The sequence below is a fragment of the Ochotona curzoniae genome, unplaced genomic scaffold, assembly GCF_017591425.1.
Source record: "Ochotona curzoniae isolate NIBS_2020 unplaced genomic scaffold, NIBS_Ocur_1.0 contig_1302, whole genome shotgun sequence".
In the NCBI taxonomy this organism is placed as follows: Eukaryota; Metazoa; Chordata; class Mammalia; order Lagomorpha; family Ochotonidae; genus Ochotona; species Ochotona curzoniae.
This window is the reverse complement of record NW_024465035.1, coordinates 18,514,150-18,540,488: the sequence shown is the minus strand read 5'-3', so window position 1 is coordinate 18,540,488 and position 26,339 is coordinate 18,514,150. Positions and strand designations below refer to the sequence as shown.

Sequence of the window (26,339 nt, the reverse complement as noted above, 5' to 3'; positions counted from 1 at the left end):
TTATCACTGTTACAGACACAAGCAAAGGCAGCCTGTCTCTGTTCTTAAATGGGCAGTGTCTGGTCCCTGCCTCACCCTTGGGAAGGACTGCTACACTGTGTCTTCCTTTTTCTAGCAGTTTGGAAAGGTAGAGAAAAATCAGAGGAATCTTTCCATGTTGTGTATGTGTGTGTGTGTGTGTGTGTGTGTGTGTTTTATTTTGGACAGAGAGAAGCAACCAGGAGAGCTCTCACCTGTTAGTTCACTCCCCAAACTCCCACAACGGTCAGGATTGGCCAGACTGAAACCACATGAGCAGCAGGAACTTAAATACTGCAGCCAACAAGACTCTGAGTTAGCAGGAAGCTAGAGCCAAGGACTTGAGCTGGGCAGCAAACTCAGGTCCAATATGGGGTACATGACCAGTGACTTCAAATGCTAGGCCAAACCACCGCCCTTCCGATCTGTTCCTTCAACTTCACCATTACGTTGCCCTCTGTCCTGACAATTTCTGAGTCTCAGGATAATTAGTCTGTACCCAGGAAGTAGAGACCCTGCTCCCCACCCTCCCCCAAAAAGCCAGTGTTTTCTTGTATTCCTTTAGTGAACTTGGGTAACTGCTGAAATAAGGAAGTAAAATAATAAAATGCTTTCATCTCTTGAGATTTAAGTGTTGGATGTTTCACTGAACTTCTAAGTTTTAACTCAGTTTCCTCCTATGATTTCCCCTCTACTTTCTTTTATTTATTTTTAATAATCTTACTTAGTTACTTAGGGTACAAAGGGTCAAGGGCTATAGGAAAGTGGGTAATACCATTGTTTTCATACTAATATAATCAGTTTTTTTTCCTGTATCTGGGGTCATGGGAGAAACAAAGGGAAAAGCCCCACCCAGCCTCCCACCCATCCCAGGTCCCCGATGTGAGGCACGTTCTGAGGGTCCTGCTCAAGCAGTTTGGATAGTTCAACGGTTCTGAATTGCTGCCAATCTCGCCATTCCAATAGCGATGAAACCTATTCAGAATCCCCTGGCTGGCATAGTGTCTTCATGGTTGGGGTTCTGAGATCAGCAGTTCAGCTGGAGGGATCTCCAAAGAAACTTCATCTGAGATGATCCCAAACCTGATGATTTCCCCTCTACTTTCCATGTGTCAGAGAACTAGACGACAAATGCATTACTTAGTAGAACAAGAGGTACAAAACCAGCTCTTCCTTCCACCAACAACACACCCATTTGTGAATAAGGAGAAACTTACTGCTTTTCCCTTATTTCTTCCCTGCCATCTCCCGGTACTCACCCAGGTAGGTGTACCGCCTGCTCATGATGACTTCATCATTCAGCTTGAAGTAGGTGTTGTCTGTCAGGTTCAGCACTTTGACTGTCCCAGCCCAATAAAAGGACCCCGGAGCACCCATCACCACCAACTCCTGCCACAAAAGGAACCCAAAGGTTAACCAGGACAAAAGCAGAGGCAGGATGCAATGAGAAACTCAGGCACAGCCAACCCTGAACGCAAGGAGAGACACGACACCAAGCAAGAATTTAAAAACAAACGTGCCAGGTTCTGAGGTCTTATGGACTCTCTTAGACAAACAGGATTACTGATGCTGAGGATACAACAAGGACTGGACAAGGTGACAGGATGTGACACATCAGGTTCCCTCTCTGACCCACAGATGGGCCGCACCTACTTACACTGCTACAACTTTATACCAGGATCAAAGAGGAAATGGAAAACACATGGCATTGTAGAATATCAAAACTCCAAGGAACTATGCTCAAAAAAAAAAAAAAAAGTTGGAACTGCCCCATGGTCAGACCCGAGCTATCACCCAACAACTACACCTGCCTACCCCACAGCAAGATGGAGCCAGTGAGCACAGTCAGCGGTGCCAAAACGGTCTACCAGGGCAAGCCCTGCAGTCCACACAGGACTATCCTGCAGGAACCCGGGTCCAGAGCACAGCTCAGGGGCTCCTTGCTCCACTGCAGACTCAGAACAAGGTCCAGAGGCCAGAGAGGTCCACAAGATGACAATAAATCACAGGCAATAAGACATGACTCTTACAAGCAGCCTCAGTGTCACCAAAGGTCCTCCACGTTTAGATGCAGGCAAGACGGTCAACGGGCCTGCAAGCGCACTGCATTGCAAACCATGTGATGACTACAGGAATGGTAATCCTAAATGTCCCCAAAGGAGTTCATGACTCAAGGAGGTCAGCACAGACACGTGCGTGTCTTCACTCACAGCTGACATGCTGGGAACAGCCTGAACACTTAACAACAGGGCTTCTGAACCAGCCCTCTCAGCATCCATGCAGCAGAACTCCAGGCAGCATCAAAAATTCTGCAGCCCAACCACAGCACTGAGGGACAGCCATAAAGCGCTTTCAAGTTCAAAGGGGATATCAAGCAGTATGGGTGCTACGATCACGTTTTGTGAAAGAAAAGAAAAAGTGTGGGGTTGGTGCTGTGACGCTGCAGGTAAAGCTGCCACCTACAAAACCAGGATCCCATATGGGCACCAGTTCGAGTCCTGGCTCCTGCACTTCCAACCCAACTACCTGCTAATGTGCCTGAGAAAGCAGAAGAAGGAGGTTCAAATGTGTGGCTCCCTGCATTCACATGGAAGACCCAGAAGAAGATCCTGGCTCCCGGCTGTGATCTGGCCCAATCCTAGTTGTGGCAGCCATTTAGGGAGTGAATCAAAAGATGGAAGATCTTTCTCTCTGCCTGTCTCTCTGCTCTCTCTGCCACTAGCTCTGCCTTTCTAATAAATAAATCATTTATTATAAAGTGAGAAAAGAAACATGTACACAAAGACCTGGAGGATAAGTCCCATGGCATGGACGCGTTTCTCCCACTGAGTGATGGGATAACAGGAATCTTTTCTGTTTTCTACCCCCAAAGTTTATCTTCTTTGTATTTTTCGCAATTCTAGAACATATTGTTTCCCAAGAGCACAGGGCTCTGGCAAAAACTCAACATGCCAACTCTTTCAGCTACACAAGGTTCCCTTCCCGCCGCTGCGCCCCTGGGCCCTCTCAGTGGACTCTAGTTCTGCACGCACACTCTGCTCCCCCTGTGCCCTCGCTGCAATGCCCCCACACTTGATGCTGCTGTGATCTTTTCTCAATCTGCAGCACTCAGCTGAGTCTAACACAAAGTGCCATCGGAGGAAAAGACAAGTCTATGACAAGTCTGCTTATAGGAAATTCCAGAATGAGTAAAACGAATCTATGGTGACAGAAGTCAGAACCATGCTCTCTGGGGTTCAGAGGAGGCACTGCCAGCCAAGGGGTGTGAGGAACTTTGTAGGGTGATGACTGGAAGGTCCTGGTCTTGACTGAGGTTGCAGTCACACAGGTGTACACATTTGTCAGAGCGTACCCACCTCTGCGTGCTACATATTGCCTTGTACTATTCGACTTACTGGCTGCAACATGCTTGATTTTTCAAAAATGATTTCTTTGTTTTACTTGAAAGTCAGAGAGGGAGACACAGAGAGAGATCTTCCATTTTCTGATTCACTCTCCACACAATCTCAATGGCCAGAGCTGAGCTGACCCAGAGCTGGGAGGTAGGAACTTCTCCTAGGGCTTGCATGTGGGTGCAGGGGCCCAAGCACTTGGGCCAGCTCTCACAGCTTCCCCAGCCCATTAGCAAGAAGCTGCATCAGAAGAGGAGCAGCCGTCACTTGAAGCATTGCCTATATGAGATGCCAGCACTCCAGGCAGAGGAGCAGCCTGATGAGCCACTGTGTTGCCTCAACAAGCTTGATATTAAAAAAAAAAAAAACACAAAAAAGAATCAGCATTCAAACATGAGAACATCATCTCACAACTGCATAGCAGCTGGTGAAGCTGATGTCCCACAAACACTGAAAGGAAAAACCACCAGGCCCAGGCCACAAAGCCCCCAGGTCCGCTAGATGTCTTTGGCCAAGGCTTCTGGGCCTCCTTCCCCAACCGCAATAAAGAGAATGCATTAACATTTGCTTAATGAAAATCATTCATATTTCACCCAACAATGTACCCTGCAACTATGTATGAGACCACAGGGATAGAGATAAAGAATTCCTTTGAGTGACATCCTTGGGGTGTGGTGACATGGAAGCATGCAAACTACGACATAAATAGCTCTACCCTAAAGGGTTGAAATGACACGAGAGGGAGACCATACAGCCTTGGGGGTGGGCACTCATTTGTTCTCCTGTCACCTGTGAGGGACACCACCGTGTCTGGAAGGGTGTGACAAAGTCAGTGAGCAGTGCCTCAGAGGCTTAAGCTTGGAGAGGACTCTGCGGTCAGGGTGCAGAGATGAGGGGCCCTGCTGGACACCAACAGCATCCGCACCCAGTACCAGTGGTGCGTGGGGCCAGGAGCTTCCACCTGCAACTGTCCACGAGCCACAGCTCCAAGCCTCAGCCTAAACAGGACAGCAAGGGCTCTGCAAGACGCAGACGGGGAACCCTGACATCTTCACCAATCCCAGCGCCAGTCAGGCCCAGCTCTGCCCAGCTTCTCAGGTGACATGGGGCATGGTCAAGGTGGGCTGGCTGCTGACAGACAAGCTGCTGTGTGAGGATTCAGATTAGAGTGGAACGAAAGTTGAAAGATGCTCTCTCGAAGGCCATGGAAGATCTTAACTCAGATCTGTTTTCAGTCCTGTGAAAGCTCCCAACATTGAAAGCCACTTCATATTCCCGTCTGCCCGAATGTCACACATAGAAATGCTAACTTGAGTCACAACCACACCACCCAAGTCCCTACCAACAGTCACCAGGAAGGCCTCTCCCTATGAGCAGACTCTCCAGAGCAGAGGTACCTCAACAAGGTATTGCAAGGGATGGGAGCTGGCACTGGGAGTCCTAGGCTATAGTGAACCCCCAGCCTCCACCTTGGGGTCTCCGTGCTCCTCCAATGCCAGCAGCAGTGTCCATGTCACTCTGTCCTTTCAGATAAAGAAAGCTCCCGGATACTGGCACTGCTCCTGGGGCTCCCCACAACCCAGAGAGATATGAGACCCTTGGGGCACTGACCTTCTTACTCCCCAACGCCAGAACGCTCTGGGGCAACATGGCCATGGCCAGAAGGTCAGAGGGGCCAAGTGACTGTATGGCCTGATGAATGGACAGACTGGCTCCCAGCAAAGGCAGGCCCATAAGAGGAAGTCAGCTAGAGGGCAACGGGGAGGGTAGCATCTCCCACCCCACTCCCAACCCCTGCAGCTACATTTCCTGTTCAGCTGAAGTCCTAGAATTGGAAGGAGGGAGACAAGGAGTTCAAAGACCTCCAGTTCAAGGAAGCCAAAAGCCTGGGAACCAAAGCTGAGACCAAAGCCACTTGGGCCAGGAGACAGTGGTCTGCGGTCAACTGATGGGGTAGCAGCTCGAGGGGCTGCCTTCTTACCAACTGTCTCCCCTCCCCACCCCATCCCACCCCAGCCCAGCCCTAGGCTTCTGCACCCACAGGGTCCCATCAGCATACCCCAAACCTCTGCTAGGTGCTGGAGTTCCAACAGGCCCCTTGGACCACCCAGCTGGATACCCAGTGAAATAATGAGGTTACTTTACATCACACAATATATATATTTTAAAAAGTCTAGGGGCCAACTGGCTAAGCACCTTCAAGGATCCACCTTCCACATGGGTACCAGTTTGTGTCCTGGCTGCTCCACTCCTCATCAGCTTCCTGCCTGTGGCCTAGGAAAGCAGCAGAGGATGGTCCAAAGCCTTGGGACCCTGCACCCATGTGAAAAACCTGGAAGAAGCTCCTGGTTCCTTGTTTCAGATTGGTTGCAGCCACTTGGGGAGTGAATCAGCTGACACAGGATCTTTCTGTCTCTCCTGTGAATCTGCCTTTCCGATAAAAATAAGTCGGCCCACCTCAGTGGCTGGATGGTGACTGCCTCCTCTGGGAGGTCAGAACCCCACTGCCACCTGCGGGAGGAGCCCCCAGCCCAACCCTACAGAAGAAAGGGGGCACAGCACCTAGGGAGAAGCCCCTGTTGATGCTGCGCACGTGTGGCTGGGCGGGCAGCATGGCGGAGGCCATTGGGGTCTGAAGGCCAGAGGTGACAGGGTCTGCGGATATCCACTGAATGAATGCAAGTGAATATTTTGTTGTCAAGGAGAAAGTACCCTTCCTAAGGCAAATAAATTTCTAGAATCCCAAAGGACTGATTCAACCAATCCAAAAGGTTTCATACCAGCACCACAAAGATGACATGAACAATTCAGATGACAAGAAAAACACCAATGGAAAATCTGTAACACACATAAGGAGTCAGAGACCAGTGCTAAAAAAAAAATGAAACCGGAATATAAAATACAGATCAGTAAAACAACAACATAAAACTACAACAAACTAAGAACATAAGCAAGCGATTTCCAGAAAGGCAAACACAAATGACCAACAGTTGATAAAGATACTAGACGATACTATTAATCAGGGTGTAGGACATTAGAGCAAACTATTAAAGTGCCGTAGACAACATGGGATGGATGAACTGGAAAACCGCCAAGCAGGAACTCTCTCTGGTGTGCAACTCGCCAGTAGGAGGGTCTAAACCCCCAACTTCAGAGCTCCTCAGCTGGGACCCCTCCAAAAAAATACAAGGAGTTAAGATGCCACCTACCACACCAGCTTCCTGGACTACAGCAGCAGTTCAAGCCCCGGCTGCCCCATTTCTGATCCAATCCCCTGCTAACACGCCACAGAACGCAGAGGGAGATGGGTCCCTGGGAGATGTGCTCAGAGCTCCAGGTTTCTGGCTGACCCAGCCTGCCCAGTGAGGCCATTTGGGGAGTGAACCAGCAGATGGCAGGTCCTCCCTCCGATCCACACACAACTCTATCTGTAGCTTTCCAATGAGTTTGTTCCAAAAACAGCCCCAAGTCACGGGGACTGGAGACTGTGAGCAGACAGGGTTGGCAAGGCCAGGAAACAGCCGAGACTGACAAAGTAGGACAGCCTGCAAGGCGACAGGGCAGGTGTCAGACCTTTACTCCCAGTGGGATGTGAAGTCACAAGGAGCACTAAGCTCATTTTCATTTTCTCAGAGATGGTGCTGGCCACCACGTGTGACCTGTCCACGACCCAGCAACTTGGAAGCAGCAACAGGTACTCTGCAATGGGTTGGCAGGAGGATGACAGGGCAGAGACATGTGGGGTAGCAGAGGACGTGGATAGAAAACTTGCATGGTGGGTACAGGATAGGGGACTGGCTTGCTGGGTGCTGGGAGCAGAGTGAGGCAGGCAAAGGGTCAGTGAGGATGAGAGGAGGTGCCATGCCCAAGGCCTGGCATGGAATTCTGAGCAGAGTGGAATGTCACAGAAATTACACTGGAGTGAATGGAAACAGTAAGAATGGCTGATAGGGAGGGATACACTTGAGAGGGAGGTCTGTCACACTCCTTGGTTTGCAAGTAAAAGATGGCAAATGTCCCCTTTCCACCCTCTCCTTGCAGCTTCTGAAGACACTGTGAGCACCCACCATCTTCCTCCTCCTTGAACTTAAGTGGCAGACAGTGGCATCCTCCAGGTGCTGCTGGGACAACAGCGCACTGTTTGGCATGAGCCCCTGCCCCTCCTCTGCTCTGCTCACACCAGAGAATGCAAGCAGTGAGCCTGGACAGCCAGCCCCAAAGGCCAAGACTTGTCGGAGTTGGGGCTTTTAATCATCTATGGACTGTGAAACCTCGGGGTCAGAGTAACACGAAGGATGCTGGAAGATCTCTTGGGCTGTGGTGCACAAAACCCAAGGGCAAAGAATGGGCGCATGGGTCAGGAATGGCTGATGATGAAAACGTTCTGAAACAGTGCGGGGGTGACAGCAATCATGCTGCGTCTGCACAGAACACCACGGAGCCACACGCCATAAAACAGTCACGCTGGGGCGTGTTCCATCAGAGCATTTTGTTTGTTTATTTTCTGGTTTTTAAATGGACTACAGGAGACAGGCTGGGGACCATTGTATGATAATGTTGGTGATGATGACAGCCTCTTTGGAAGCAGGCTGCTGACAACGAAAGTCATGAGGTCACAAAAGCTGGGTACAGGGTGTGCGGGGGATGTATGTTTTGGAAGTTTAAAAAACAAGACTTTAGGGCCTGGCGCGATGGCTTAGTGGCTGAATCCTTGCCTTGTTACTGCCAGTTTGTGTCTCGGGTGCTCCATTTCCCATCCAGCTCCCTGCTTGAGGCCTGGGAAAGTAGTGACGGATGGCCCAAAGCCTTGGGACCCTGCACCTGTGTGGGAGTCCCAGGAGAAGCTCCTGGCTCCTAACTCCTGGCTTTGGATCCAGCTCAGCTCCAGCCATTGTGGCCACTTGGGGAGTGAACCAGCGGATGGAAGAGCTTTGTCTCTCTCTGTCTAAATCTGACTTGCCAACAAAAATAAATAAATCTTTTTTAAAAGACTTGAGGGAGTCACAGTTTTGAATCAAAAAGGTAATCCTCCACCTGCAAATGCCATATGGGTGCTAGTTCATGTCCCGGCTGCTCCACTTCCTATCCAGCTCCCTGCTTATGGCCTGGGAAGGCAGTGGAGGATGGCCCAAGTCCTTGGAACCCTGCATCCAGTTGCAAGCCCCAGAAAAAGCTCCTGGCTCCTGGCTCCAAAACTGGCTAAGCTCCAACCATTGCAGCCATTTTGGAAGTAAACCAATGGATGGAAGATCTCTGTGTGTGTCTCTCCTTCTCTATAACTCTGCCTTTCAAATAAAATTAAAAACAGGGGGGGAAAAGCAGACATTTTTTTGCCGATGAGTTACAGGAGGAGTAAACAGCATCTTTTTGTGTTCTGCATAATTAAATGGATGCCAGTGTCACAAGAAGCCTGGTCTGACACTTTGCATGCAGTAAAGGTCACCAAAATCCTAAGAAATGACAGGTGAGGGCCCAGTGCGATGGTGCAGTGGTTAAAGGTCCTTGCCTTGTACACCCGGGATCCCATATGGCCGCCGGTTCTAATTCCAGCAGCCCCATTTTCCTTCCAGCTCCCTGCTTGTGGCCTGGGAAAGCAGTCGAGGACGGCCCAAAGCTTTGGGACCCTACACCCATGTGGGAGACCAGGAAGAGGCTCCTGGCTTCGGATTGGCTCAGCTCCAGCCATTGCGGCCGCCTGGGGAGTGAATCATCGGACGGAAGATCTTCCTCTCTGTCTCTCCTCTCTGTATATCCGCCTTCCCAATAAAAATAAAATAAATCTTTTTTTAAAAAAAAAAAGAAATGACAGGTGATATGAAGGGGTGCAGTCCTAGGTGGGCATCTGGCCTGGGGGTGAAGAGGCCACCCACTACACACCTAGCTTCATCTCCCAATTCCAGCCTCCTGCTAACATAGGCCTTGGAAGGCAGCCAGTGCTGGCACAAGTAACTGAATACCTACCACCCACATGAGAAACCTAGACAGTATTTCTGGTGCCAGGCTGCAGCTTGGTCCTAATCGCAGCCCTTGTGGGTGCATTGGGGAAATGAACCAGCAAACTGAAGACCTCTCTTTCTCATTCTCTCTCTCTCTCTCTCTCTTCCCTCTCTCTGTAACTCTGCCTTTCAAATAAAAAGAATAAACTAAATCTTGAAAGACAGGAAAGAAGGGACTTATCCAAGGATGGGCTCTGTGGCACAGTGAACTAAGCTGCGGCTTGAGATGCCAGCATTCCCTGGCTGCTTGACCTGCGACCCAGCTCCTTGCTAACCCACCTGCAAGGCAGCGTGAAAACTCCAGTGCTTAAACACCTGCCACTCATGTGGGAAACCCAGATGGAGTTCTTGGCTCCTTGCTTCAGCCTGGCTGGCTCAAGCCTGTTTGTTGCAAGCATTTAGGTAGCAAACCAATGGATGGAAGGTCCATCATCTCTCTCCTCCCTCTGTCTCTCTCTCTAAACCTCCTTCCCTTCCCTGGGACAGGCCTTTCAGAGGGAAATAAACATTTTTAAAATGTCCCTGCAACTCAAGGCCAGGCTATTGCTGCCAAGGCACGCGGGCAGGGGCCTGCACAGGCTTTCAGCACATAGGACTGGATCAGAGGCACAGAGCAAGAACAGAAAGCATGGTGAGGCTCCACCCTCACACTGCCCACAGCCAGGCATCAGGCTCACCTGGGCCCCTCATTTGCTTCTTCCATGTCCCCATAGAAATCTCCCAATGAGCTGGCCCAGGCCACCTTACCCAGTGGTCTCTGGCCAGCTGGTTCCCCTACTCCCTCCATCACCTGACCCACACATGGTTAAATGACTTTCCCCAACGTGTGAGGACCACAATATGCCCACTCAGGCCTCGAGCACCTAGAACAGAAGCCGGATCTCCAACGCTGGCCCAAAACACATGAGGCCAGGAAACAAGCACTCCCCAAGGGAAGAGACGCACCCACAGTGCTGGCACCCACCTCGGTGCAGAAGCCGGCGATCCCCGCCTGGCAGGAGCCGTGTTCCTCTCCATACTTCTTCTTGTACTCTAGAGGGGAGGGAGGAAAGACAGCAAACCTCAGCATGCCAGTGTGTACCAGTCACACATGAGCAGCTGGCCACCACCCCACGGCCACTGCAGGCTGGTCCCAGGATGCCATCCAGCCTGGGAGCAGCATGGAAGGGAAGTGCCAAGAAGTCAATTGACTTCTAAACTCCAGGGCCCCAGTGCCACCAGGAAGGGAGGCAGGCAGGTGACCCATATACTCTCCAATCCTGCAAGGGAGGAAGGGAGGAAGGGAGGCAGCCGTAGCAGTTAAGTGGGAGGGCTGGGGACAATTGGGTCATTGACTTCAGAAAGTATAGGGCTCCCTAGTGGGCCCATGGAGCTACAAGCACAATGCAGAACTGGAATGATGTGGTTGTCTCCCTGAAAACACCTGACTCAACCACAGGTGCCATACCTCCTCTGGCCAACTAGAAGGGTACTGTTGATCAGAGCTGCAGAAGCAGGACTGCCTGAGCAGGTGGGCGGGCTGGCAGCAGCCTATGGCTGTACTAGGGATGGCACTGCCAAGCCATGCCTCACGCGGATGCCTCCTTCTTGTGTGGGAGGAAGGTGATACGATGTCCCAAGACCAGAAGCAAACAAAGGGTCCACTGCATTGCTCCAGCATCCCTTGACTCCCAACATTCCTGCCCAGCATACAGACATGTTGGGTCACTGCTGTTTATTTTTAAGTTGGCCAGGAAGCAGCAGGAAGCTTTCAACAAAAGTTAGCAAGTCCTGGCCACTGTGTTAAGTGTTTGTACTCATACCATTTCATTCAGCATCCTATCCCTGTGCCTACGAAATCACATCCATCCACGGATTAAAAGGTGAAGACGGGGAGGCTTGGTGAAGTGACAAGTACAGTCCAAGGCTGCATGGCTTCCTTCCTGGGGTACCCTGGTGTGTGGGTTATCCAGTCACCCCGGGCTGCTGGCCAGTCTCTATAGCGCCCTTCAAAGCCAACACGTTTATTTTTGAAACACAAGATAAATAATACAAAGGAACAATGCAGCAGCAATTGCAACACAGCGCCACTTCCTGTGGCTCAGTCTACTCCAGGCTGAGGGAGAGAGGGCTCTAGGGATGCAGGATAATTCAGTTTCTAACAACACTCACCGCAGACCTAGTAACACGTTCCAGTAAGTGGCCATTAGCTGGCCACTGAATGACAACAGAATGTCGACCGGGTGAGTCCTCTTCCGTGGGAGGGCACTCAGTCCCTCCAGCCCCACTCTGCTGTTCTAAGAACTCCTTGCCTTCCAGAAGGAGTCCAGTGAGTGACCAACAGAACTCATTTGTGCCTTGCAAGGTCTTATGCCAGGGCTGGAAGTGCAGCGGGATCAGGGGAGTGGGCAGGGCAGTGGGAAGGGGTGGGTAGATTAGAGAGAGGGGAAAGGAGGGCTTATAAACCATTTTATACAACTGCATGATTGTGAGGATCAAAATGTGCCAACCCCAACACACCACTACAAACTAGACCTGGGAGGTCTGGCACAAAACCCATCTACCCCACTGCCTCTCCAGAACAATGTTAACATCAGACAATCAGATTCCCAAAGCTGAACAAAACGGCTATACCGGGCACCTTAGCAACCCAGCCTCACAGGAATTCAGTGGGACTCCCATCTTTTTTTAAAAAGATTTATTTTTATTATTTTTTTATTGGAAAGGTGGATATACAGAGAGGAGAGACAGAGAGGAAGATCTTCCGTCCAATGATTCACTCCCCAAGTAAGCGCAACGGCCCATGCTATGCTGATCCGAAGCCAGGAGCCTCTTCCGGGTCTCCCACGCAGGTGCAGGGTGCCAAAGCCTTGGGCTGTCCTCGACTGCTTTCCCAGGCCACAAGCAGGGAGCTGGAAGGGAAGCGGGGCTGCTGGGATAGAACCGGCGCCCATATGGGATCCCGGGCGTGCAAGGCGAGGACCTTAACCACTGTGCCACCGTGCCGGGCCTGGGACTCCCATCTTTAAATCACATAGTCTCTGGGTTGGTGCTGTGGTGCAGTGGGTTAAATGCTACCAGTATCCCATATCTGAGCAGTTTCTAAGCACCAGTTTGAGTCCCGGATGCTCTGCTCCCCATCTGACACCCTGCTAATGTGTCACAGAGACAGCAGATGGCCCAGGTCCTTGGGTCCTGGAAGCCACAAGGAAGACCTGGATGGAGCTCCAGGCTCCTCCCCTGGCCATATCTGGCTATTGTGGCTGCTTTGGGAGGAAACCAGGAGACGGAAAACATCCTTTTTTTCTCCCTCACCCTGCCTTTGGAAGGAAGGAATGAAGGAAAAAAGAGAGGGAAGGAAGGAGGGAGGTGGGAAGGGGAATGAAGGAAATATTTTAAAATAATTTTTTAAAAACCACTCTAAACAAACCATCTCAAGGCCTCTTAGTACATGGTGACCAAACACTCAAGACACCAAACTCCAGTGCCTTTTCCAAACCTCCTCGATCTCCTCAAACTGCCATGGCCATTACCCTTGGAACAGCACCGAGGAGCTTTGTGGCAACCACAGCCTCTTTAGGGAATGGGGAGCATTCCACTGCCGGCCCAAGCTTAAGACCCTTACAGACACCCTTGCCTGGGCCAGCAGGAAGCACCACTTGGGGCCCAGCCCTCCCAGGATGGGATGCCCTGACGTGAGCTGTGCTGTGTGTGCTGTGGGACACCCAGAGAAGTGGTCACCATCCCAAGCCTTGGTGTTCTCTAAGGCCAAGGTGCACATGTACCATCTTGGAGCATTCTCAGGCAAGCATACCAGGAACCTGGGGCCCCTGGATGGTACCACCCACCCACTCACACATCCCCGTGGGAGGACAGCGCTGTTGCAACCCCTCACGATTCTGTCATGAGCCCCTACACATGGAGCAGGAGGCAGCTGCTCTGCTTCCGCCCCTCCCCCTCCATTCTACCTCAAGAGACTCAGCTGCTCAGCCTCTCGTCCAGGAGACCATGCGGGTAAGGGCGAATGCCTCCCTCAGACACAGCCGACTCAGTGCGTGCACACACAACGGGGAGGGTCTTCCTCTCAGGGCTTCCCCCCGCATCTCCCCACCCTTCCAGCCCTGTCCTGTCACTTCAGGTCTGGCAGGCTCCCAGAGCACCATCCCAGCCCTGCATGAAACAGAGTCATGCTGTGGGTTCTGCACCTCCAAGGAGCCTAATGAAGTGGTGTGAGTGATGGCACAAACCAAGAGCCCACAGGATAGGCCACCTGGGTGGTCAAGGCCTGACATGGGCTGGTTGGAGCAGGGGCCACACTGAGCATCCACACTGTGGCTCTCTGACTCTGCCCAGCCCCTAGCAGGAACTTCTACCAACCCCAGGACAGCACCATGCCGGGGGCCTCAGTGCCTGCCCTCCTCGGCATGGTGCTGCAGCATCGTCCCTATAACCCTCCACCTGCGGTGACATCACACCAGCCACAGCAGCCCAGACCCCATTGCTAGTCCAAAGAGCCTTCTCCTCTTGCATACACCACAAACTCACGCACCTATACCACATGCTCATGCAGACACACACACCAACCATCTACACACACTCACGCTTACTGTGCTGTGCCCTGGATGCCCACTGACCCTGACAAAGTGGGTTAAGGGTCGGCAAAAGTGAGGAAAGTGAGCAAGGCACCACAGGAGGTGAATTGACCCCTGGGTTTCAACACTGACCCACGACTGGCCAGGGTTCTAGGATTTCCCAGACACACTGAGAGATTCCCCCAGGCCCTGTACATATTTCTTAGTTTTGAATGCTAATCCTCTGGGCTAGGGACACCCTTACTATTATCTCACCCCCCCAAAAAAATATTATCTCACCCCCCCCCCAAAAAAACCATAAGAATGGGAGCAGGCATTGTGACACAGTGGGTTAAACTGTCACCTACAAAATGTCCACATCCCAAATGGGCACGGGTTCGTCTCCTGGCTGCTTCGTTTCTGATCCACATTCCTGCTACTAGCCTAGGAAAAACAGTAGAAGATTCCCCAAGTGCTTGGGACCCTGTCCTCAGCAGGAGACCTGGAAGATGCTCCAAGCCATTGCAGCCATCTGGGAAGTAAACCAGCAAAAGATAGATCTCTCTCTCTCTTTCTCTCTCTCCCTTCCTCCCTCCCTCCCTCCCGCCCCCAGCTTCCCTCCACTCACTCCATCCCTCCTTCCCCTCTCCCCCTAACTTGTTCAAATAAATAAAAAGGTAAAAAAGGTAAGTTACGATTTCTCCTGAATCTACCCTCTGAATACCCACACATGAGCCTTTCTTCCCACAAAAGCATACACCGTCAGTGCCCCACATCTGCAAATTCAACCAGCTATGCAGTATACACTCCAGGAGCAGAAAGTGCATCTGTGTGGGACAGGTACATGCATCCCTGCCCTGGGAGCAGACAATGCATCTGTGTGGGACAGGTGCACACGTCCCTCACCTGGGGACATACAACACATCTGCATTGGACAGGTGCACACATCCCGATCCTGAGGACAGACCGTGAGACAGGTGCACACATCCCTGACCTGGAGGCAGACAGTGCATCTGTGTGGGTCAGGTGCACATGTTCCTGACCTGGTTCCCTAATCAATGCAGCTGAACAGCTGTCCACGCTCACTGCTTTTCACGTGTGACAAGTCATCCCAAGATGATGGAACATACATGAGAGGGTGTACCTAGCTCCTACACAAATATTCTGCCCAGTCCCATGAAGAATCAGAGCATCCTCAGATTGGGGTAAACACAGAGTGTGGAACTAGTTCCCACACAAATATTATCTTTAGGCTTATTTTTTGAGATTTACTGATTTCCTTGAAAGGCAGCTTCAGGGAGAGGGAGGCACAACACGCACACGCACACACACACACGCACACGCACACGCACACGGAAAAAGCCTTCCATCTGCTAATTTACTCCGCAGACATTCATGATGGCCATGGCCAGTCTAGGCTGAAACCAGGAACTGGGGGGCTTTCCCAGGTCTCCCACATGGGTGCAAGAGCCCAAGCGCTTGGCTCACCTTCCACCACTTTCCCAAGCACACAGCAGGGAGCTGAATTGTAAGTGGAGCAGCCAAAATATGAACCGATGACCAAACGGATGTCAGTGTGTCAAAATGCCAATTTATCCAACTGTATTACAACACCATGTAAGACCGATCAATTTAAGAAGCAGAGAAAGCGAGAGAGCAAAAACATCTTCCATCTGCTGGTTTACTCCCCAAATGGCCCAATAGCCAGGCATGAACGAGGTTGAAGACCAAGGGCCAGGAGCCATATCCCGGGTCTCCCACTGGGTGTTGGCACTTTAATCACCCCCGTTGCCTCCAAGGGTCCATTACAGGAAGCTGGATCAGCCATCCAGGACAAGAACCAGCTCTCCCATTTGGGATGTGGCCATTCCAGGTGGCAGATTAACCCACCATACCACATTGCCTACCACAGCTCCCCGATACTGGGGGGGCAGCAACTGCACACACAGTCAGCCTAATCACTTATACCCTAAAACACTTGATTTAAAAAAAAATTAGGGGGCTTAAAACCACCTTAATTCTGACAGTCTCAACCTGAGCCAGTCAGGCAGCCTGAACCACAAAGCTGCAGGAAGCGAGGTAGGCACAGAGGCCAGGGGCAGCCCCTACGTGGCTCCCCAGACACCAGCGTCACTCACCCTCCCTCCACAGAGAAGTCAGAAAATGCAGGGTGGAGAGACCCAGCCTCCCACATTCCCAGGAATCGTTTTTCCTGTACAAATACAAAGGCTGTGAGGCCAGGCCCATGAGCGCCTCCTGTCCACTCAGGAGCCCATATGCTCACAAGACCATGGCTCCCGCAGAGGCCAGGATCTATTAGGCAGACAGAGCTATAGCACACTGGCTCTCTCTCTCGTTTGCTCCAGGATGCAGGGTAGCAACTCCCAGGCATCCTGTGGCTCGCCTGACTCTGATCCGTAGACAGGATCCTGGGGAGCAAAGACTGGAGAGGGAACATCCAGAGACCACCAGGAGGAACTGGGCAGAGATGAGAGACCTCAGCCATGGGTGGGTTTGAATTATGAGGCCTGCGCCACACGTTATTTCATAGAGTCATAGGGCCTCTTCATTCTAAAAATGGTAGTATTATGTTTGATGTAGTCACTGCTTTTATTTAATCCTCTCTAAACAGAAGGCAATTCAGAGAGGGGGAAAAAAAAATGTACTGGTTTCCAAATGTTTGCCATCTGCAACTCCACTAATAAGTTTTAATGCATTCAAGGTGGCCACTGATTGGGTGGGACCATTTCCTCTGCCCTTCCTAAAACGCTGGGTTAGAACTAAGCCGCAGGGAGACCAAGGTTTACACACAGCCTAACATACATCCTTCCTAATCATCTTTCTTCTGACTGCTCACTGGAGAAAGTTGCATCTTTCAAACACAGCCTGTTTCATTGAGGTTTAAATGCTTTTTCCAGTTATTATGAAATAAATGCGGGTGAGCGGACAGACAGCTTCTGAGTCTCACGTTTATTTCTAAATGTCACTCAGGAGTGTTAACTCTGAAAACTTTATGATTAAACTGCTATTTAGAGGGCAGTGCATTTGGGCAGGTGGATGTAGACACAGTTAAACATGCAACAACGAAGAGAACAGGAAACTACGCCAAGTGGCCACGCAACACAGATGCCAACACTGGGCTGGCACAGGGATGATCGGCATGGCACCTGTGCAAGAATGACACACAAATTCCTGACATATTCCAAATTTGAGTGGAGCTGGTGTGGGGAGCGGGGATTGTAACATGAAAAACAAATAAAAAGGAAAGCAGAGTAAATGAGCTAAATAGCTAGGCTAGAGGAAAAGGTAGAACATTTGATCCAAATGTCTGCTTAAGTCATGGTGAATTTTAAAAGCAAAGGCGAACAAACTCAGAAACTCGCCATCTAATTAAGCAAGGAAACAGAGTTTTAGATGAAGAACAGATCTTCCGAGAAGGTGTCACAAGTCTAACCCACCCACTGCTTTCCCAGGTGAGGAATCCAGTCCCTGATAGGGCAAAGGATTCCCTAACACCACTGGCCAAGGCGCCCAGAGCAGGGCCCGTCTGTCCCCGTACACTCCGCCACACTATCTCACTTCCTAAAATACCTCGAAGCTTTGTTCTTGGTCCTTCAGAAGCTGCTTTCAATGGGGGAATGAATGGGTAAACAAGATGCAACACAGACAAGGAAACAGTATTCAATCTTTAAAGGGAAGGAAAGGTTGACACCTGCTACAACCCAGATACTGCGCACAGCCAGCACCCAGGCATCTCCTGCCATCCGCCTCGATTTTGGGATTAAGGGAGTAAAGATGGTAAAACTCAGAGACAGAAAGTAAGACTTCCCTGGGGTGTCCAGGGAAGGAAGGTGACTGTTGAATGGGTATAGAATCCAGGTTTGGGGTGATAGAAAATCAGAAAATGTTCTGGGAAAAAAACTGGCAGATGGATTCTGGTAAAGGTTGCACAAGGCAAGTATAGTCAAATCCACAGAGCCCTATCCGTAGTACAGTTGTTAGCAAGGTTAATTTAACGCTATACAACTTTTACAATCGTAAAATGCATCTTAAGAGGCTAGCACTGTGGTTCACTTGTTGCTGGCAGCAAATGCATCCCATATTGGAGACGTAGCTGCCACCCACATGGGAGCCCATATGGAGTTCCTGAATCCTGGCTCTGGCCAGGCTCCAGAGGTTGTGGACAATTGGGAAGTGAACAAGCAAACAGAACATGTGTGTGTGTGCATGCGAGAGAGTGTGTGTGTGATATAATCCTTTAAAAATTCCTTCCAGGGCCCGGTGGCGTGGCCTAGCGGCTAAAGTCCTCGCCTTGAACGCGCCAGGATCCCATATGGGCGCCGGTTCTAATCCCATTCAGCTCCACTTCCCATTCAGCTCCCTGCTTGTGGCCTGGGAAAGCAGTCGAGGACGGCCCAAGGCCTTGGCATCCTGCACCATGTGGAAGATCCTGGCTCCTGGCTTCGGATCAGCACAGTTCTGCCTGTTGCAGCCACTTCAGGAGTGAACCAACAGACAGAGGATCTTTCTCTGTATCCCTTACTCTCTCTGTATACCTGCCTTTCCAATGAAAATAAAGCTTTTTTAAAAATTTCCTCCCACCCAGAATCTAACAACCCATCTTGCCGACTGTTTCAGATGTGGAAGCAAACCATGCTGCAGGAGGCAGACGGCATTCTTACCCTTCATCTCCTATACACGCTGTCAGTCTGTCCTTCCTAAATAAGGTGACCTGAGACACAGGACTGTCACTTTTCAGTAAAAAACTCCAGTTTAGAGTTGGGTAGAATTCAATGTTGTAATAAAACTGGTGTGAAAACCTGGACAAACTGCATTTGAGATATTAAAACCACATGTCTGGAGTAGGGACAGACCTGGGACATAGAACCTTGGCTACAGCTGATCTGACCAAGGGGCCAGGTCTATCCCTGGACATGCGAGGGCCTGTCTGTAGTGTGGGTCTAACATTGTAAAGCTTTAACCTGGTTTTAAAAGCCTATACTGAAATGTCCCCCAAAATTCTAACATTAAAAACAGGGTATTTTATGGGCCCGGCGCGGTGGTGCAGTGGTTAAGGTCCTCGCCTTGCATGCCCAGGATCCCATATGGGCGCCGGTTCTATCCCGGCGGCCCCGCTTCCCTTCCAGCTCCCTGCCTGTGGCCCAGGAGAGCAGTCGAGGACGGCCCAAAGCTTTGGGACCCTGCACCCGCGTGGGAGACCTGGAAGAGGCTCCTGTCTTAGGATCGGCATAGCATGGGCCGTTGTGCTCACTTGGGGAGTGAATCATCGGACGGAAGATCTTCCTCTCTGTCTCTCCTCTCTGTATATCCGCCTTTCCAATAAAAAAATAATAAAAATAAATCTTAAAAAAAAACAGGGTATTTTTCTCTGTGATGGGTACCCCCAGTAATCACAGAAAATTCCAATGGAATAGTCAGTTACCTAGAAACCTACTCTGAACCTGAGGCCTGCCATCCTCACCCCTGCCTAGCAGGTGGGTGGGCTTCACCCACTTCCAGTTGTTTTCATTTGAACAAGAATGACGATGCTTGCCCTGACATGATGCAATTACTCAGGAAGGCCTCTGATGTGACGTACCTAGCACAGCGTTGAAAGGTGCTCACCAAATGCTAGGTACCCCGAGTCTGTTCGTTCTCAAAGAGATACACATCACACAGACACAGCATTTCAGAAGAGGACGTGTATAAGGAACACATCAGAACAGCAAAAAGCATTAAGCCATTGGCAATTCTACACAATGCATGGAACCGTGCATGCAACACAGGATACAGTTTGGCTCAATTCTTCGCTCCCAAAAGGAAGGCTCCATGGAGCTCCTAGTGCCCAGGGGAAACCCCAACAGCAGTCACCCCCTCTTCTCCTTCCACACCTCCCCCGCCTAGGCTGTCTCTTTAGGCCACCATTCCTCTGTCCCCCAGCCAGGACCTCCAGCCGCCTTAACCAGCCATAAGGCACAACCACATCCTCTTTGTAAAGTGCTGTGTTTTACTCAAGTGAGATAATGTTTATGAAAGCTCTTTGGAAACCATAAAGTCCTATGCAAATGTGGATGTTCTTATTTAATAAAATGTTAAGAGGTCTATTCGTGATTCTTTAAACAGATCATCTTGGCCTCTGAAGGTTCTCTCCAAAGCAAACACGCAACACAACAAAACCTCTATTGCTTTTCATTTGGAAATGGACCTTGATTGATTTTTATCCCCTGTGGAGCCCGAGTCTTCAACATTACAAGGGGGAAAACATATCTGCACGTTTGAATGATCCCTTGAAATGATCACTGGTACAAGACACACAAAATACATGGGAAAGAAAGAGCCAGCCATTCCTCGATAATAAAACCAATGGTACAGAAATCACTGGAACTGATGCAGCAATTTTAAAGCACAGTAAAATCAAATCAAGTCATGCCTGGACAATTCCAAGCTGGAGAAATTTTAAACATGGCAGGAATTAAACTTTAGATCATGTTCCCAAAAATGGAAGGCAAGTTTCCCACGCAAATAAATGATGTAAATAGGACCTTCAAAGATATTCAAGAAATTATCTTTTAAGGAGCTCTTAAAATACATCTTAATAATATTTGGTTTTCTACCCTCCATTATCTATTACTAAAACAGGATGTGTTAGTCACATTACGGGAATGTTTAGGAATGTTATTACCAGAAAGTTAATTAGAAAATTCACATTTGGGGTCAGTGCTGTGGCTTGGAGGGTTAAGCCACTGGCCATGACACTAACAGCCCGTATTGGAGCACAGCTTCCAGTCCTGGTTCCCGGCTTTGGACTGGCTCAGCCCCAGTTGTTGAAGTCATTTGGGCTGTGAACCAGTGGTGAACAATCTTTCCATGTCATAAATAAACACAGGATTGTTGAACAATTCCCATTTATTGGGCACACACTCCGAGCTGGCTACTATGTTGACACTTTCTGCTCCTGATGACAAACACCTCTTGGGAAGGGCTTACTCTGCCCCTCTTACAGATGAAGGTCACCTAGACAGGAAGCAGGAAAGAGCAGGTGCAGAGGCGAGTTCTGATGGTTAGGTCTGCAGTACCAGGTGGGTACTTCTCGCTGCATTTCTTTATCAGCGCTTCCTCTTAAGTGTTTTTTACTTCCTTAACGAGCTGCTCCCAAGTTACCCCACTCTCCAGAGTTCTTTCTGTCGCAATCCAAGGAGGACTCAACGCTTACTATTCAGCCAGGCTCAAGCACGAAGGACAAAAGCCACCTCTCGGCCTACTTGCACACACAAACCCAGCTGTCAGGAGTCCTCCGCTGCCCTGGTGTGGCCAGTAGTGGGAACCAAAATTTAATGGTACATGATTTTCAACTTACAAACAACCCAGTCGTGTCTCTGAAGCTCTTTCTCCATGCTCTGGGCTGTGTGTGACACTTGCATCAGATGCACAGTCAGATGGGCTATGTGACTGAAAGGTGTACTCTGCCTGCCCACCTCCTATTATCCCCACCCCCAAACTCTCCTCATTTCCTGGTTCCAACAGGAAGTTCTGGTAGCCTTCCCCACCCAGTTAGAGACAGGAAGCACCTGAGCCGCCCTGACCCAGCTGTCGCTCTCACACTCTCTCTATATATATACAAGGCTGTTTAAGATTTCCAAAGCTGTGTTTGGCAAGGTGTTCATGGGTTTTACCCATCCCAGCCAAGCTTGCCGACAGGTGAGCACCCCAGCCCTGGAGCATCCCCTCACCATGGAGACCCCAAGGAGGCTCCAAGTACAGAATGGATGTTCCTTCTGCGCATGCGCACCTGAGCTTTCTCACCAGTTTCTCAGGGTAGCTCAGAGAGAGGTAAGATGCAGAGGAGTCTCAGAACATCTGTCCCACATTGGGTCTCAGGGAGTTCACAGTCCCAGGGAGAAAGACCACTGCTGAGGCCACACCTCTCTTGACCCCTCCCACAGGCTCTCCACCATGCTCCGGAAGTGTATCCAGGGACAGCAGTGGCACAGAAATCGCTGGAACTGATGCAGCAATTTTAAAGCTCTCCCCTGCTCCATACATCCTGGCTTCACAGGTTGAACCGTGTATCAACTACAATGACTCCTTAATGCAACCTTGCCCGCCCTGGCGTGCAATGGGATTCCTCAGGAAGAGGCCCCCTGTTAGCAGGTGCATGCAAAAGGGGGCAATTGTCTCCCCACACAGCAAGCCCACCCTCATGAAGCCCCTTGCTTCTTCTCTGCTGCCCCCTGTAGGTGGGGAACTTCTTGGCAACGGTGACTATGTCACTGGGGTTATATCTACCTGGTAACCAAGTGACACCAGAGTACTTCAGACGCTCATGGTGCAAAACGATGAAATCCATCCCTACAAGGGATCTTCATAAGTTCATGGGAAGGTGGGCCTTGGTGTAGTTATGAAACTACTACAATAGACTCTTTGCAGCCCTTACCAAGATCCAAGTCTGCTCTCCAAGCCAGCTTCCTGCTCCTGGATATCCTGGGAGGCAGCTTTGATGACTCAAGTACATCAATGCCTGTCCTTTCCTCACCAAACTAAGCTACTGGCTTCGGCCTGGCCCAGTCCTAGCTCCTACAGGCATTTAACCAGTGAGCCACAGGACGGGAACCATCTCCCCCCACACTCTGTCACACTAACTTTCCATTACATTTTTTAAAAACAAAGTATCAGAAGGGGCATAGAAAACGTGTAGTATAAAAAAAACAATGCATGCTTTTTGAAAATTTTTGCACCAAAATGAATTTTTTTTGAGAGGCAGCGAGAGGAATGTGTGTACATGTGTGTCTGCTCACAGAGGGAATGGGACAAAAGGAAGGCTACCAGTAGGTGAGGCCACAACCACTTTGCTCATCTCCTTACTGGCTACGTTGGATCACTGTAAAGTTAGGGCGCAATCAGAACAAAGAGGCCTAAGGGTCCCCAACCCCTCCGTTCTCCCTCTCTGGAATGGCTACCACTACCCACAGAACTGGGTTCCTGACACCAGCCCTGTGCCAGTCGCTCTGTCCACATAATCACCACAGCCAACATTAGCAGTGACAATGGGCCAGTGTGGGGAGCCAATCCGTGTTGGGCTCTGGCCATGGGTTCAGTCCAGAGTTCTGCTCCATGCACCTGCTCTCTGGAACCCTTGAGCTGCAATGGGGTACACTGCACGGCTAGAAGCTGAGAAGGACCTGGGTTAGACCCCAGCACAGCAGGGCTGATGTTGCATGCAGAGCATCCCATACGGGCAGCTGGTCCTGACCTACTCACACTCACATTTGAGATTTCAGTTCCCTTTCTTGCCTTCCGAGGGCTGCCGACCACCTTACACTGAATACACAATCTAACAAAAATCACTGCTCACCATCAAGGCACAGGGTGGATGGAGACGTCAACTCCGAGCTCTCGCACTGAACAAGTGACTCTCAGCAAAACACATCCCGAATTTGGAAAAGGTGTGTGTGTGTTGGCGGGGGGAGGGGGGAAGCTGGATGCGGTAAGTGGTTTATACCTCCCCCAATTCCCACCCCCAGGGCCATGTGCTGGAGGCTTGATCCCCGGGATGGTGGACGCAGTTAGCAAGTTCAACCTGGTGGAAGGTGACCTGGTCTGCTCTCCCGCAGTGGATTCATTTTCAAGAGAGCAGTTTGCTCTCCCCCTGCTCTGCCTGGTGACAGCCACAGAGCCCCTTCTGCTCCCATCTGTTCAGAGCTCCCCCTATTACCCCAGCTGCCACAATATGAGGCAAACAAAAGGGCACTGCCAGTCCCCAGCAGCTGCCAGCGCCTGTGAGCTAAACAAACCCCACTTCTGCATCAAGCACTGGCCCCTGGCAGGTTGCTATAGCTCCCCAGGGAAGAACCAATACAAATCCAACAGTGATGCCTGCCTTGGGTGCACCACCCTTCCCCACCTGCTCTACGCTCAGAGGCTTCCCAGGCCTAACTCAAGGCAGAACAGGATGTGGGGTGGGAATGAAAAGAGCCCAAGCTGCACGCTCCAGAGGGATGGGTGGTTTCCACTCTGGCCTCCATCAAGGCCCACAGGGACTGTGTCCCAGCCACCCACCATGATAGCCTTCTGTGCAGCACATCCTTAGTGGGACCCCCTCCTTCCCTTTCCCACTTCCAGCCCGCCCCATGGGTATCTTTGAGAAAAACTTCTAACCTAAGCACTTGGAACCAAAAGCACAGGAAAACCAAATCTGCTTGGCTGGAGTTGGGTGATGACGGTGAAATGAGGAGTTGCCAGACTGCAACACTGGACCACTATGGATTCCACAAGGGGTTAATAAAGATCATTTAACAGCACAAGCCACAGCCAGGACTGGAAGCACAAGCCCTGGACAGGAGCACCTTCTGCTGAGCACATCCTTTGCTTTCCGATGCCTACGGGGTGCGCAGAGAGGTCACAATGCAGAGCTACGTGTCCCCATGGCAACTGGAGGTCAGGCTAGGGGTCAGTAAGCCTCATCACCCTATGGCTACTAGATGACAGGTTTGGGTTCAGAGAGTCAGGCCACCCTGTGGCTACTGCAGGCCTAGTTTGGGGTCAATGATCATGGCCATCCTATGCCCACCCCCCACTGGCATGGATTACCTCCCTTGCTTCAGCCCTATGAGCTACCCCTGTGTCAGCCCAAGTCTTTTCTCTTCTCTTCCTGTGGAAAAGGTTAGAGTGAGTCAGACAGCCAGGACATGAACCTTGGGGACCCACTGTCCTTCCCTCGCCATCAAGCATACACAGCTGTTATCTGTCAGACGTGTACATCAAGGCAACACTCCACCCGACTTCAAAGCTGTTTTGCACCAAGCTATGGAGTCTCTTCCCCACACTCCAGAGTTCCCTCGTACCATTCTCTGTTTTGACAATGGGGGTGGTTTTCTGCTGACTGAAACAACATGGAGATACAGAAAGACCACAGTCGGATTTCCCCACACGACCCAGCCAGAGCTGATCAAATGCTGATAGACAGAACAAAGCAAGCCACAGGAAGAGGCTTGTGCCTCTGGCAGGGATCCTGGCGGATTCCTCCACGGGGTCACGGCACAGAGTACCCTGCTCAATCCATCCGAGGCCCCAGGAAAAATGCAGTGTCCAAACAGCAGTGCTCAGAGCGCACTCCAGGGGCTGCATGTGAAGCCAGGGAGGCTGAGGCAACGCGGATATGGGACAGTGGCCATTCTGTCCAAACTAAACGGGGTGGGCGTGAGCAATTAAAAATGAACAGCCCTGTCCTTAGACAGGGAGCTGCCTGGAGCCGTGGAGATCGCCCTGGCCGACTCCAGGACAGGCAGGCAAAGTGAAGTGTGCTTCCCGGAGCCACCAGGCATCCAGAGTGGTAGGAGACCCGCAGCCTGAGGCTCACTAAATTGCAGTTCAAGACTTCAGAAGGCTTGGCAGGGCCCCTGACCACTGTGGGAGGCCCAGGAAAAGTTGGGAAAGGCCTGGAAACACTACTGCATTTGTACCTGCTCTTAGCTCAGCAGAGTCTGGGAGGGACATCAGAAGGCCATCCAGATGTGGGCAGTGCTATCCACTCTTGGCACTTGGGAAGCTGGGGCGGGGGAGTAGCGAACATGCAGGTGGTGGTGTAGGGAGGATGTGAGGCAGGGAGGGGGGTGATGGCTCTTCAATCCACACTCACCTTCATAGCACGGGATTAGCGACCTGCCTCTGCCCTGTAGATTGGAGGGGATGATGTAGCAGAAGCCATGGGGCAAGATGTGGTCTGATTCATAGTAGATGTTCTTCCAGCGGTGGGCACAGGCCTAAAGGAACAAAGGAATGGAAGGTAGGAAAGTCAGACCTGCAAGCCACAATACCAGGTGGCCCTGTGGGAAGAAAGAATGGAGAAGCAGCCAGAAACCCAGCCATACCTTCACCCCAGACCTTGTACAGGGCATCAACGAACAAAAGCAGCTGCATGTGCTGCCCCAGGAACTAGTAGGAAGACACAGGCAACACTCCATCAGTGGGCATTGCAACTGGTGCCCAGCACCAACAAGGAAGCATAGAAGGCTACAGCACAGAGGTGTGAGGGATGGGTCTCAGCTGGAGCAAGGGTCCATGGGGAGAGTTCCAGGACACGGAAACATCAGGACACACACATGGAGAGGGGTACGGAAAGGAGGACACAGTAGGGCGGGTCTGGAATGACTGTGGAGTGAGGCAAGATGTGGTCAAAGTATGCAGGTCCTTCAGAGGATGAAAGATGGGGAGCTGGCATGTCTACCCAGGTCTGACCCATGGTGTAGTTAGTCATCTCATAGGCAAGCAAGAGTGAGAGTGAGCAAGGTAGGAGATGTTGCAGTCCTGGGTCAGGGAACAGTGATGACAGGGACAGAGAGCTAGCTTTGGGCCACATGCCACATGTGCAGCTAAGAGAATCCACA

General features: G+C 50.9%; 1 protein-coding gene and 1 non-coding gene across 2 annotated transcripts in view; one reads left to right on the top strand and one right to left on the bottom strand.

Moving 5' to 3' along the window:
• Positions 1-26,339, bottom strand: part of ITGA9 (integrin subunit alpha 9) — a 240,981-nt gene that overhangs the window by 193,016 nt on the left and 21,626 nt on the right. The window contains exons 4-6 of the mRNA XM_040964761.1: positions 25,592-25,715; positions 10,371-10,438; positions 1,278-1,407 (exon numbers count right to left, since the gene is read on the bottom strand). Coding sequence (XP_040820695.1) covers positions 1,278-1,407; positions 10,371-10,438; positions 25,592-25,715 — 322 coding nt within the window. The remainder of the gene's footprint in view (positions 1-1,277; positions 1,408-10,370; positions 10,439-25,591; positions 25,716-26,339) is intronic.
• Positions 17,066-17,168, top strand: LOC121146313. Its single transcript, XR_005882187.1, has one exon. It is a non-coding gene; the product is annotated as a U6 spliceosomal RNA (small nuclear RNA).